The following is a 15,591-nucleotide window of genomic DNA, read 5'->3' as shown; positions in this document are numbered from 1 at the left end:
GTCCTTTTAAGGAACTAGCTGACAATCCTTTTTCCAAACCATCTTGGAGAAAAGATAATATCCTGGGAATCCTAACCCTTGGATTCACACCAATAAAGATATGTACGCCATATTTTATGGTAAATTTTCCTGGTGACAGGCTTTCATGCCTGTATTAAGGTATCAATGACTGACACGGAGAAGCCACGCTTTGATAAAATCAAGCGTTCAATCTCCAAGCAGTCAGACGCAGAGAAATTAGATTTGGATGGTTGAAAGGACCCTAAAGTAGAAGGTCCTGTCTCAGAGGCAGAGTCCAAGGTGGAAAGGATGACATGTCCACCAGATCTACATACCACGTCCTGCTTGGCCACGCAGGCGCTATCAAAATCACTGATGCTCTCTCCTGCTTGACCTTGGCAATCAGTCGAGGGAGCAGAGGAAACGGTGGAAACACATAAGCCAGGTTGAAAGACCAGGGCGCTGCTAGAGCATCTATTAGCGTCGCCTTGGGATCCCTGGACCTGGATCCGTAACAAGGAAGCTTGGCGTTCTAGCTTGCCCCAACGATGAATCAATTGTGCAAACAACTCCGGATGGAGTTCCCACTCTCCCGGATGAAAAGTCTGACTTAAAAAATCCGCCTCCCAGTTTTCTACACCTGGGATATGGATAGCTGATAGGTGGCAAGAGTGAGTCTCTGCCCAGCGAATTATCTTTGAGACTTCTAACATCGCTAGGGAACTTCTTGTTCCCCCTTGATGGTTGATGTAAGCCACAGTCGTGATGTTGTCCGACTGAAATCTGATGTACCTCAGATTTGCTAACTGAGGCCAAGCCTGAAGAGCATTGAATATCGCTCTTCCAGAATATTTATTGGAAGGAGTGTCTCCTCCTGAGTCCACGATCCCTGAGCCTTCAGGGAGTTCCAGAATGCACCACAACCTAGAAGGATGGCATCTGTTGTTACAATTGTCCAATCTGGCCTGCGAAAGGTCATACCTTTGGACAGATGGACCCGAGATAGCCACCAGAGAAGAGAATCCCTGGTCTCTTGATCCAGATTTAGTAGAGGGGACAAATCTGTGTAATCCCCGTTCCACTGACTGAGCATGCATAGTTGCAGCGGTCTGAGATGTAGGCGTGCAAACGGCACTATGTCCATTGCCGCTACCATTAAGCCGATTACTTCCATGCACTGAGCCACCGAAGGGCGCGGAATGGAATGAAGAACACGGCAGGAATTTAGAAGCTTTGATAACTTGGACTCCGTCAGGTAAATTTTCATTTCTACAGAATCTATCAGAGTCCCTAGGAAGGAAACTCTTGTGAGTGGGGATAGAGAACTCTTATCCTCGTTCACTTTCCACCCATGCGATCTCAGAAATGCCAGTACTACGTCCATATGAGACTTGGCAATTTGGAAGTTTGACGCCTGTATCAGGATGTTGTCTAAATAAGGGGCCACTGCTATGCCCCGCGGCCTTAGGACCACCAGAAGCGACCCTAGAACCTTTGTAAAGATTCTTGGGGCTGTAGCTAATCCAAAGGGAAGAGCTACAAACTGGTAATGCCTGTCTAGAAAGGCAAACCTGAGAAACCGATGATGATCTTTGTTATCGGAATGTGAAGATAAGCATCCTTTAAATCCACTGTAGTCATATATTGACCCTCCTGGATCATAGGTAGGATGGTACGAATAGTTTCCATCTTGAATGATGGAACTCTGAGGAATTTGTTTAACGATCTTTAGATCCAAAATTGGTCTGAAGGTTCCCTCTTTTTTGAGAACCACAAACAGATTTGAGTAAAAACCCTGTCCCTCCTTTGGAACTGGATGGATCACTCCCATAACTAGGAGGTCTCGTACACAGTGTAAGAATGCCTCTCTCTTTATCTGGTTTGCAGATAATTGTGAAAGGTGAAATCTCCCTTTTGGGGGGGAAGCTTTGAAGTCCAGAAGATATCCCTGGGATATAATTTCCAACACCCAGGGATCCTGGACATCTCTTGCCCACGCCTGGGCGAAGAGCGAAAGTCTGCCCCCTACTAGATCCGTTACCGGATAGGGGGCCGTTCCTTCATGCTGTCTTAGAGGCAGCAGCAGGCTTTTTGGCCTGCTTACCTTTGTCCCAGGTCTGGTTTGGTCTCCAGACCGTCTTGGACTGAGCAAAAGTTCCCTCTTGTTTGCATTAGAGGAAGTTGATGCCGCACTTGCCTTGAAGTTTCGAAAGGCACGAAAATTAGACTGTTTGGCCCTTGATTTGGACCTGTCCTGAGGAAGGGCATGACCTTTTCCTCCAGTGATATCAGCAATAATCTTCTTCAAACCAGGCCCGAATAGGGTCTGCCCCTTGAAGGGAATGTTAAGCAGCTTAGATTTTGAAGTCACGTCAGCTGACCATGATTTAAGCCATAGCGCCCTGCGCGCCTGTATAGCAAAACCAGAATTCTTAGCGGTTAGTTTAGTCAAATGAATAATGGCATTAGAAAACAAAGGAATTGGCTAGCTTAAGTGCTCTAAGCTTGCCAAGTATGTCATCCAATGGAGTCGCTACCTGTAAAGCCTCTTCCAGAGACTCAAACCAGAATGCCGCAGCAGCAGTGACAGGAGCAATGCATGCAAGGGGCTGTAGGATAAAACCTTATTGAATAAACATTTTCTTAAGGTAACCTTCTAATTTTTTTATCCATTGGATCTAAAAAAGCACAACTGTCATCGACACGGATAGTAGTACGCTTTGCTAAAGTAGAAACTGCTCCCTCCACCTTAGGAACTGTCTGTTATAAGTCCCGTGTGGTGGCGTCTATTGGAAATTTTTTTCTAAAAATAGGAGGGGAAGAGAACGTCACACCTGGTCTATCCCATTCCTTATTAATAATTTCTGTAAACCTTTTAGGTATTGGAAAAACATCAGTACACACCGGCACTGCATAGTATTTATCCAGTCTACACAATTTCTCTGGCACTGCAATTGTATCATAGTCATTCAGAGCAGCTAAAACCTCCCTGAGAAACACGGAGGTGTTCAAGCTTAAATTTAAATGTAGAAATATCAGAATCAGTTTGCATCATCTTTCCTGAGTCAGAAACATCACCCACAGACTGAAGCTCTCCTTCCTCAGCTTCTGCATATTGTGAGGCAGTATCAGACATGGTTCTTAAAGCGTCAGTATGCTCTGCATTTCGTCTAACCCCAGAGCTATCTCGCTTACCTCTAAATTCAGGTAGTCTGGTTAATACCGCTGACAATGTATTATCCATGACTGCCGCCATGTCTTGTAAAGTAATCGCTATGGGCGCCCTAGATGTACTTGGCGCCATTTGAGCGTGAGTCGCTTGAGCGCGAGTCAAAGGATCTGACACGTAGGGAGAGTTAGTCGGCATAACTTCCCCCTCGTCAGATTCCTCTGGTGATACATTTTTTTAAAGACAGAATATGATCTTTATTGCTTAAAGTGAAATCAGTACATTTGGTACACATTCTAAGAGGGGGTTCCACCATGGCTTTTAAACATATTGAACAAGGAGTTTCCTCTATGTCAGACATGTTTGTACAGACTAGCAATGAGACTAGCAAGCTTGGAAAACACTTTAAATCAAGTTAACAAGCAAATATAAAAAACGGTACTGTGCCTTTAAGAGAAACAAATTTTGTCAAAATTTGAAAAACAGTGAAAAAAGGCAGTAAATCAAACAAATTATTTACAGTGTATGTAATAAGTTAACAGAGCATTGCACCCACTTGCAAATGGATGATTAACCCCTTAATTAAAAAAACGGATCAAAAAAACGATAGACGTTTTTTAACAGACACAACAAACTGCCACAGCCTGCTGTGGCCCTACCTTCCCCAATAAACGACTTTGGAAAGCCTTTGAGCCCTTTAGAGATGTCCTATAGCATACAGGGGACTCCTGAGGGAAGCTGATGTCACAGTTTGTAATTTTAACTGCAACAACTGTAACTTTTATACTACAACAGTGGAAAGCCCCAGGAAACTGTTTCTAGGCAAAATTTAAGCCAGCCATGTGGAAAAAAACTAGGCCCCAATAAAGTTTTATCACCAAAGCATATATAAAAACGATTAAACATGCCAGCAAACGTTTTATATTGCAATTTTATAAGGGTATTACCCCTGAGAGTAAGCATACCAGTCGCTATTAAATCACTGTATTCAGGCTTAACTTACATTAATCCGGTATCAGCAGCATTTTCTAGCATTTTCCATTTCTAGAAAAAATTGTAACTGCACATACCTCATAGCAGAGTAACCTGCACACCATTCTCCCGCTGAAGTTACCTCTCTCCTCAGACATATGTGAGAACAGCAATGGATCTTAGTTACAACCTGCTAAGATCATAGAAAACTCAGGCAGATTCTTCTTCTATTTACTGCCTGGGATAAAATAGTACAACTCCGGTACCATTTAAAGTAAACTTTTGATTGAAGATAAAAAACTAACTATATTTCACCACTCTCTCTTACTACCTCCATGCGTGTTGAGAGTTGCAAGAGAATTACTGGGTATGGCAGTTAGGGGAGGAGCTATATAACAGCTCTGCTGTGGGTGTCCTCTTGCAACTTCCTGTTGGGAATGAGAATATCCCACAAGTAATGGATGATCCGTGGACTGGATACACCTTACAAGAGAAATAGGCCCCTCCCACCATGCACTCAATGTCAGAGGGCCTTAAAAAAGTACTCCTAGGAGTAATCTAACAAGCCATGTGGAAAACTAGGCCCCAAATAAAGATTTATCACCCTCAGAGAAATGTTTTTTTTTTCTGTAAGTTATACAAACGTTTTTACACTAATATGAGAGTTAACATGAATATTACCCTTATCTTGTAAGCATGATCCCAGTCCTTGTTAAATCATTGTATCAGGCTTACCTCAAATATACCAGGCATTTTCAACATTTTCTAGACCTTATCTCTCTAGAAAAAAAATTACTGAACATACCTCAAAGCAGGTGATCTGCAAACCGTCCCCCCAACTGAAGTTTTCTTTCCATACTCTTCAGTTATATGTGAGAACAGCAATGAACCTTAGTTACAAACCGCTAAAGATCATCAACCTCCAGGCAGATTCTTCTTCCAATTTTTGCCTGAGAGTAAAACAGTTCAACGCCGGTACCGTTTAAAAATAACAAACTCTTGATTGAAGGTAAAAACTACCCTAAGTCACCACATATCTCTTGATACTTCCTTTCTTGTCGAGAGTTGCAAGAGAATGACTGGGGGTGGCAGTTAGGGGAGGAGCTATATAGACAGCTCTGCTGTGGGTGTCCTCTTGCAACTTCTTGTTGGGAAGGAGAATATCCCACAAGTAATGGATGAACCCGTGGACTGGATACACCTTTACAAGAGAAAAAAACATGATGTGATTAATCCCCCCTGTTCAATAATCCCCCTCTGGAGATATTAGCCCTTGATTCCATACAGATAAAAGGAGCCACACTGTGACCCTGTCTTTTTGTGTTATCATATGTGTATAAAAAATGAAATGATCTTACTGGAAACTATGTCGTAGAACAGAAACACAGCCTCTCAAGTTTGACAGTCTTGTAGCATCGCTCCTGACATGGACTTGAGTGATGGAAGCAGGCAGTGAAACTCGTCAACACTGATTGCTTAGGAGCTGTTAATACGAGTCTGGATGGGTTTGCAGAAAGACTCTCCCTGCATCTACAGACCCTAACATTCGCCAATGCTCTCACTGAGAGGCTGACGAGACTACTTAAAACTCCAGTCCCATTTCAAATGATAGATACCCTTCATAAGGAACTACTCTGAATCTGACACTTCTCTGTAAACCTCTGACTAAAGGCAAAGAATTACTGGGATATAAGGGAAGTAGGGGGAGTATTTAAGCCTTTGGCTGGGGTGTCTGCCTCCTCTTGATGGCCAGGTTAAAGGGACACTGAACCCAAATTTTTTCATTTGTAATTCAGAAAGAGCATGCAATTTTAAGCAACTTTCTAATTTACTCCTATTATCAATTTTTCTTTGTTCTCTTGCTATCATTATTTGAAAAAGAAGGCATCTAAGCTTTTTTTTTGGTTTCAGTACTCTGGACAGCAGTTTTTATTGGTGGATGAATTTATCCACCAATCAGCAAGGACAACCCAAGATACCAAGATAATGAAGAAAATTTGATAATAGGAGTAAATTCGAAATTTGCTTAAAATTTCATGCTCAATCTGAATCAAGAAATTACATTTTTGGGTACAGTGTCCCTTTAAGTATTTCCCAACAGTAAAGAATGATGCCGTGGACTCTCCTTATATTTAGAAGAAAATAATCATGCACCATTCTTTACGAATATGGCTGTAAATTAATGTAAATCATGTACCAATAGAAAATGAAGATCCAATATATGCACAAAAATGCAGAAAAAAAGTAACTATACCTGGTGGATCTTGGCAAACATAGCAGGTATATTTCTCAGGAACATTTTCTTCTAGTAACCCCATACAGACACCATGCTGCCAACAAAGACATTGTTCACACTGTGGGGGGAAAAATATTGATATACTGGTTATAAACTGTTCTTACGGGGGTCACTTGTTTGTGTGTGTGTGTGTGTAGATATATATATTTTTTGTAATTAGCACCGTTTTATTTAGACTCACTTGTTATTTTAAAGTGACTGAGTGCCATGCCGCCGTTTGACGACGACATCGTCCTGTGGGAGTGGCCCATCACAACGTGCTACATGGCGTCCAGTCCTTCACAGGGCATAAGTGTCACAGAGAGGGGGAGTATTGATATTGTCACAATTTTCACTGTCTTTAGAAGTGGGTGAAACCCCGAAAAAGTCACAACTAAAAGGTGACTATTTTGAAACCCCTGGTGAGTGCATCCCTTCATTGATATTTTACATCATTTTTGAAAGCACTCGGGGTAGCTGGATTTGAATATATATATATATATATATATATATGTGTATATTTGTATTTGCCTATGAATATATTTATGTATATTTTTATTATGTATGTGTATATGTATGCATGCGTGTGTATTTGTATGTTTATATTTATGTGTGTGTGTATGTGTCTGCGTGTTTGTGATTACTGTCTTCCAGAGTCCTTCATGTGCACTAAAATAGTGTATTTGTTTGTATGTTTACTTCCAACCTTCTTTATGAACACTTTAATATTTGAAATGATAGCAGAGAAGTGGGGAGTAAGCATTGCAGTCAGTTACAAAATTGACATTTGCTTAGCACATAAACCAGACCATCTCACTTGATCAGATAATCCGCACACAACACGCAATTTAGTTTTGCATGGTTTACAGATCAGTTTGTGACTGTGTAAATAATGTTATCTTTTTTTGGGGGGGATGTTAAATGTCTAGTATAAGGTAAGGAATATAATATTAATAGATTGTAATAATTATTATTTGTTTTTATTTTAATTAGGGGGCCCTGGGAAAAAAATTGCACAAATGTCCCTCTGTTAATTAGGTTTGCCACTGACCCCACACTCCCAGCAATGAATGACCTAATACACTTAATTATATATATATATATATATATATATATATATATATATATATATATATATATATATATATATATATATATAGTGAAGTTGAGAAGAAAAGCTAGAAATATAGGAAAGAGAAAATTAAATTACAAAAATAAGTTCTCTCTTTCTTGCCAAAGACCATTGTTTTTAAGAAAAACCAAGTAGCTGCCTTACAGACCTGATCCAGAGATGCGTCATTATGAAAGGCCTAAGAAGTAGCCCCTGCTCTTGTGGTCTTGTGGAATGAGAAGTAATTTGCACAAGGCATTTTCCCCTACCAGATAAACTCTGATTAATGCTTAAGCCAAGCAGCTAAAGAAACAGCAGGTTTAGGAACCTTGCAAGGTCCAGAGAAATGGACAGAAAGTGGCAAAGAAAGCTGAAAAAACAAAGGGCCTGCTTCTCAAAAACTAGCGGGCACAGAGAGAAATCATCAGCTTATATTACTGAGAATTGTATTGTAATGTAAGTGTCTCTACTTCACATAAAGAATATCAGTGAACTGCCTTTAAAGGGACAATAAACCCTAAATTTGTTCCCAATGATCCATTTTACATGAATGAATGTATTAAATTGTTTAAAAATATACCCATTATCCTTATTTCTGCATTTGAAATAGCTAATTTAGCCCATGGTATAGGCTATTGGCAAGCTATGTAAAACAAATTATGCTTACTTGATAATTTTATTTCCATCGTGGGGAGGAGAGTCCATGGCTTCATTCATTACTTGTGAGAATTAAGAACCTGGCCACCAGGAGGTGGCAAAGACACTCCAGCCAAAGGCTTAAATACGTCCCCCACTCCCCTCAACCACCAGTCATTCTGCCGAGGGAACAAGGAACAGTAGGAGAAATATCAGGGTATAAATGGTGCCAGAAGAATATATTAAATTTAGGTCCGTGCATCGGAGAAACGTGCGGGGGCCGTGGACTCTCCTCCCCACAATGGAAATAAAATTATCAGGTAAGCATGATTTATGTTTTCCATCTAAAAGGGGAGGAGAGTCCACGTTTTCCTTCATTACTTGTGGGAACATATACCCAAGCTTTTAGAGGACACTGGATAAAACCGGGAGGGTAAAAGGCAGACCCTTAATCTGAGGGCACCACAGCCTGTAGAACCTTTCTCCCAAAAACAGCTTCCGTAGAAACAAAAACGTCAAATTTGTAAAACTTAGTGAAGGTATGCAAGGAGGACCAGGTAGCCGCCTTGCAAATCTGCTCCATAGATACCTCATTTTGAAGGCCCAAGACGAAGCCACCGCTCTAGTTGAATGAGCCATGATCCTCTGAGGAGGCTTATGTCCCGCTGTCTCATAGGCCAAGCGGATCAAGCTCCTCAGCCAAAAGGACAAAGAAGCAGCAGAAGCCCTCTGACCCCTGCTCTTCCCTGAATATACAACAAAAAGTGATTTCGATTGTCTGAAATCCTTTATGGCCTGAAGATAGAACTTCAAAGCACGAACCACATCAAGATAATAAAGTAACCTCTCCTTAGGAGAAGAAGGGCTAGGACATAAAGAAGGAACAACTATCTCCTTATTGATGTTACGGTTAGACACCACCTTGGGGAGAAACCCCCAAACCTGTGCGAACACATTGCGAGGCCGCCAGCTCAGAGACTCTGCGTGCCGATGCAATGGCCAACAGAAAGAGAACCTTCCATGAAAGATCCTTTATGTCAAGAGCATGCATAAGCTCAAACAGAACCCTCTGTAAGACCTAAAGTACTAAGTTTAAGCTCCAAGGGGGAGCAGTCTGCCTAAAAACAGGCCCCTGATTCAAGACAGAGCCTGAACAAAAGATTGGATGTCAGGGAGATCAGTGAGTCTCCTTTGCAACAGAACAGATAACGCCGAAATTTGTCCTTTTAGGTAACTAGCGGCGAGACCCTTCTCCAAACCCTCTTAGAGAAAGGACAAAATCCTGGATACCCTCACCTTGTGCCAAGGGTAGCCATGACTCTCACACCAGGACAAGTAAGGCCTCCACACCTTATGATAGATGCAACGAGTGACCAGCTTTCTTGCCTAAACTAGAGTGTCACATTCTCAGAGAAACCCCTTTTTGCTAAGACTAAGCGTTCAATCTCCTTGCAGTCAGCCTCATAGAATCTAGATTTTGATGTTGAAAAGGAGCCACTACACGAGTAAGAAGCGGTAACCGAGGAAATATGTATACGAGACCGAACCCCCAAGGCATCGCCAATGCGTCTATTAGCTCCGCCTGGGGGTCCCTCGACCTCGATCCGTATCGGGGAAGCTTGCAATTCAACCTTGACGCCATGAGATCGAGCTCTGGCGTTACCCATTTGAGACAGATCTCCGCAAACACTTCCATTCCTCCAGATGAAAAGTCTGCCTGCTAAGAAAATACGCCTCCCAGTTGTCCACACCCGGATGTGGATCGCAGAGAGCGAACAATTATGGGTCTCTGCCTACTCCAGGATCCGAGACACCTCCTTCATTGCCAGCGAGCTCCTCATACCCCCCTGGTGGTTGATGTAAGCCACAAGATAATGTTGTCCATCTGGCACCTGATAAAGCTGAAGTTCCCCAGACGAGGCCACGTCCTTAGAGCATTCCAGATCGCTCGAAGCTCCAGAATATTTATTGGAAGAAGAGACTCTAAGCGAGACCACTTCCCCTGTGCCATCCTGGCACCCCAAACAGCCAGACTCGCGTTGGTGGTCACAATCTCCCAGGACGGTCTAAGGAAGTCTGTCCCCATGGACAGGTGATCCAGGTGGATCCACCAGGAGAGGGAAATCCGAGCCCGCGCATCCATGTATATCGGCTGTGACAGATCAGAATGATCGCTGTTCCACTGTCTCAACATGCACAATTGAAGCGGTCTGAGATGAAACCTGGCGAATGGAATGATGTCCATGCTGGAGACCATGAGCCCAATCATTTCCATGCACTGAGCTACAGATGGTCTCACTGTAGACTGAAGGGCAAGACAGGTAGACGCCATCTTTGTGCGTCGCTTGTCCATGAGAAAAATCTTCATGGACACAGAGTCTATGATCGTGCCCAAGAACTCCACCCTGGTACTGGGAACCAGAGAACTCTTCTCAAGGTTGACCTTCAAACCGTGAGATTGAAGTAACTGCAGCAGGACCCTGGTGTGGGCCTCTGCCAGATGGAATGATGGCGCCTAAACCAGAATGTCGTCCAGGTAGGGCGCCACCACGATGGCCTGGGATCTGGCTACTGCTAGAAGGGCCCCCAGGACCTTTGTAAAGACTCTCGGGCCGTCGCCAGACCAAAGGGGAGAGCCACGAACTGGAAATGCTGATCCAGAAAAGCAATTCTGAGGAACCTGAAATGGTCCTTGTGAATCGGAACGTGAAGGTAGGCATCCTTCAAGTCTATAGAGGTCATTAGCTGCCCCTCTTGAACTAAAGGCAGAATGGATCTGATCAGTGCCAGAACCGAAAAACGTGATACTTTAGCATTCAGGTGGATAATTTGCATATTAGCGTCACAAATTAAGGAATTGGCTACTTTTAGGGCCTTAATCCTTTCCTGCACATCCTCGAAAGGGGGTTTACCCTCAATCATATCAAATAAGGCATCGCAACAATATGACGCAGCTCCAGCAAGCGCAGCGACCGCCGCTGCTCGCTGAAAAACAAACCCTGTGTGTTTAAAAATCTTTCATAACATGTTTTCAAACTTTTATATCCATAGGGTCCTTGAACAAAGAACTATCCTTCTAAGATATCGTTGTGTGCGTAGCAAGCGTGGAGATGGCCCCATCCACCTTGGGAATGGTCCTCCACAACTCCAGCTGGGCCTCTGGGACGGGGAAAAGCTTTTTAAAATGAGAAGAGGGGGTAAAGGAAGAGCCTAACCGCTCCCACTCGTTCTGTGACGCCAAACAAGAGCAATCAGAATTACTGAAGCCTGTTCCTGATCAATTCTTCTGGCTAAAAATCTGGTTGAACAACGCCTGAAGCAAAAACCACTCTTTTTGATGAAGGAGCTGTTGACTTAGAAAGTCCACCTCCCAATTGTTTATTCTTAGGGACCGGTAGACTTCCACACATTGGATGACGTGAGACACCTCGCTAATCAATTAGAAACTCTAAATATCTACCTGATAAATGACAAGCCACGGCTATGACACTGTTCCTGTCGCCTGACTGGGACACCTCTAAACAGCCTTGAAGACTGTATGGAGTTGCAAAAGATTTGTGCCATCATTACAGTGCTGAACCTATGAGCCTCCCGAATGGATGTAATGCGGTCACGTGCCATTCCAGACCGGCAAAAGTTCCATATGAAAACGCCAGGCAGAGAGCTGCTAATGGCAGATGCCACTTGACCTGAGGTTGTGAGCTGCTTAAGGTAATGGGGCAACTGCTCACAACTAGAGATTTTGTGGAAAGGGACTGACTACACTAGAATTTGTATTATTTTAAAATATAGATAATACCTTTATTAACCATTCCCCAGCATGTGATGAGAGGCTGTCTGTAGAGGCTTAAAAACAGGCAGAAATCTAGAGGTTTAAATGTTATAACGTATATTAATATAACAATGTTGGTTGTGCAAAGCTGGGGAATGGGTAGTAAAGTAGTATCCTTTATAGATTCTTAAAACATTGGACATTTTAATTTTTTGGTAGAATGCAAAAGTGAACAGGGATTATCTGCTGGAGCATGCCTAGAATCTGTGAACTCAGTTGAAATACAATGCCTGTGTCTAAACACTGATAATGGGGGGTGGAGCACAGTGCTACAGACAGCATGGCTATTTAAGTATTTTTGAAAATTATTTTAAAATACTTGCCAGCAATTTATAAACTATTTTTTTATGCAAACTATTTTAAATTAATTAGCCCTTTTAGGATATGCACAGATCTTGACTTGTTTTATGGTACTTTAAGTGTGTAGAGCTCCAAGCCTGTGGTTTTGATACTGCTAATACCAATGACAGTTTAGGAAGGAAAACCTTAGGAATCTCAAGTAATCCATTTTAGTAGGAATATGCAAATAAGCATCTGAGTTTGATGGTAGATATAAACTGTCCATCTTGCACTAAAAGAAGAATAGTCTCCATCTTGAAGGTGGGAACTTTCAGGAATTTGTTTACATTTATAGATCCCCCTAAAAAAGCAGAATGGTTTCCTATCAAAAAATTGGAATAGAACCCCAGGTTCTGTTCTCTTGTGGGAACAAGGGCAATCACCTCTTTTGTTTCCAAGGCTGCTACACAAGCCAGGAAGGCTTTGGCTTTTAAAGGATCTTGATGGACTTGAAACCAGAAAAATCTCCGTCGGAGGCCTGTATCAAACGCTGGTTCGAAACTTATGAGAAAAAAATTCTAAAACCCAAGGGTCTGCAATAGACCTCTCCCAAGTTTCATGATTTCAAGAAGCTTTCATGTAGTGGGAGCCACACCTCCATGCAAATTTGGAGGCAGGTGTTGACTTCTTGGCAAGTGGCATCCAGAAAGCTCCCATACCTGCAGTGATTGTGGCAATAATTGCATCAACTCCTGTACCAAACAGGATTTTACCCTGAAAGGGAAGCTTTTAGAGTAGACATCCTCAAACTTGGCCCTCCATAGGTCTTGTAACTACATTTCCCATGATGCTCAGCCAGCTGATATGCTGGCTGAGCATCATGGGAAATGTAGTTCCAAAACCTCTGGAGGGTAAAGTTTGAGGATGTCTGTGTTAGAAAATGCTTGCATGCCAAAGGCTTGTATTGCAAGCACAACCATAGCAGTACAGCATTAATGTGTATCATCTCCACTGCTGCATCAAAAATAAAACTGTTTGTGGTCTTTAAGAGCTTGGAGCGATCCTGATCTCCTCCAAGAATGCTTCACTAGATATAAGTTGTCACACCAGATTGAAGCTACACTGACAGTTGGCTAAAACATAAAACCTTCAAGCTTTCTTATCTATAGGATTCTTAAAAGAGGTACTATCTTTTAAAGGAATAGTATTCTGCTGGCAATCATAGAAATGGCCCCATCCACTTTAGGAACTGTTTTGCCATACTTCAGGCTTGGTAAACGGAAGGAGAAACATGACCTTGAATTTGGTGGAAAGAGCAAAGGGTATACCTAGCTGTAGGAGGCATGACAGCCATCAGTTCAACAATAGCAGACTGTATATTCTTTGAATTTTGGGAAGAGTTCCGCAGAACCCTACAGCTTTGGTAAGCAACAGAACCCTGACTACTCTGACTCAAAGGCACAGCAGCAAAATCCTATCTGGAATTAGAAATATACTGCAGAAGATGAACAGCTAAGCAGAGGTGTACACAAAAATATCCCTAGAAAGTAGGACTTGCATGATCAGTAGATATGCCCTCCCATACGTCAGCTGATGGTCCAGGGACCCGAGCTGCACCCATTTGCTGCATTTGTAAAAAGCTTAAAAGCAACAGTGGTGGATACAGTGTATTGCATATACATTTTATCTTCTGGATTTTAATTTATGGACTTCATTTCTACGGATTTATTTTTATTACAATGTGCACACTATAGGTAATTTAAATAATAAAAACACAATGTATGCTTACCTGGTCAACAAATTTCTTTCATGGTGGTGAGAGTTTACAATCCTTTACTCTTGGGAATTACTCTTCTCTACCACTATGAGGCGGCAAAGAGTCACAAACCCAAAGAACTCTATAAAACCCCTCCCACCTCACACATATCTCAGTTTAACATATAGCCAAGCAAGTGAGGTAAGAAAAAGGAATAAGAGCCATAAAAAGAGCAGGAAAAAAAAGATGAGATGAAGAACATACTAACCCCAGAAAAAACACAAGGGTGGGGTCTCGTTGACTATCACCACCATGAAACCAAACTTTATGATTACCTGATAAATTATTTTCTTTCGAAATGATGATGGTCCACAGTCTTCCATAACATATGGGATATATTTCCCGCCACTAGGAAGAGGTCAAGAACTTAAAATCCCTCCCACCTCCCTCTTAGTTTAACATATAGCCAAGTAGGAAATAGGAAACAGGTAGGAAAAACAAAGCAGGGTTTGTAGAGTGTCATTAGAACTGTCGCCTAATAATTGAAATAGACGGGGCCTGTGGACCATCAACATTCCAAAAAATAAAATAAAAAATTTAACAAGTAAGCATAAATTTTGTTATCTTTGAAAAATGATGGTTCACAGTCATCCATAACAAATAGGAATAAAACCCAAGCAGATGGTCTATGTTACGGAAAGGGTGGGACAGTTCCTATTTAGAAGACATTGCGGCCTGAAGGACTTTCCTATCAAAAGCTGCTTGTGAAGAAGCAAAAACATCACATCGATAAAATTTGGAAAAATTATGCAGAGAAGACCATGTTGCAGCTTTTCAAATCTGCTCCAAAGATGCATCTTTTTAAAAACCCACAATGTTGCAACTCTTGTAAAAAGAGCAGTAATACACTTAGAAGGCGACTTTCCAGCCACCAAGTAAGCCTTGTGAATCACTTGTTTTAGCCAAGAGTCCAACTCTACATTAGTAGCTTTCTGTCCCTTACGAGTCCCAGAGTAGTGAACAAACAAACTAGAAGTTTGTCTAAAATCTTTAGTACCTTGGAGATATTTTCTAAGCCCTGACTACATCAAGATTATGTAAAAAAACGTTCCTTAGATTAAGCAGTATCTTAACACAATGAAGTAACGATTTATTGATTGGTATTTTCTGTAGAAAATACCTTCGGAAGAATAAATAATTAGAAAACATAATTTATGTAAGAACTTACCTGATAAATTCATTTCTTTCATATTAGCAAGAGTCCATGAGCTAGTGACGTATGGGATATACATTCCTACCAGGAGGGGCAAAGTTTCCCAAACCTTAAAATGCCTATAAATACACCCCTCACCACACCCACAATTCAGTTTAACGAATAGCCAAAAAGTGGGGTGATAAGAAAGTGCGAAAGCATAAAAAATAAGGAATTGGAATAATTGTGCTTTATACAAAAATCATAACCACCACAAAAAAAGGGCGGGCCTCATGGACTCTTGCTAATATGAAAGAAATGAATTTATCAGGTAAGTTCTTACATAAATTATGTTTTCTTTCATGTAAT

General features: G+C 41.7%; 1 protein-coding gene across 1 annotated transcript in view; it reads right to left on the bottom strand.

Annotated features, from left to right (window-relative positions):
* The window catches only part of PHF20 (PHD finger protein 20), a gene marked incomplete in the record, with an annotated part of 1,076,425 nt that overhangs the window by 220,078 nt on the left and 840,756 nt on the right, over nt 1-15,591 (bottom strand). The window contains 1 exon segment of the mRNA XM_053696620.1: nt 6,396-6,495. Coding sequence (XP_053552595.1) covers nt 6,396-6,495 — 100 coding nt within the window.

This window comes from Bombina bombina, chromosome 1 (genome assembly GCF_027579735.1).
Source record: "Bombina bombina isolate aBomBom1 chromosome 1, aBomBom1.pri, whole genome shotgun sequence".
Taxonomy (NCBI): Eukaryota; Metazoa; Chordata; class Amphibia; order Anura; family Bombinatoridae; genus Bombina; species Bombina bombina.
Note: the sequence above shows the minus strand (reverse complement) of the source record. Positions and strands in the feature narration are given on the sequence as shown.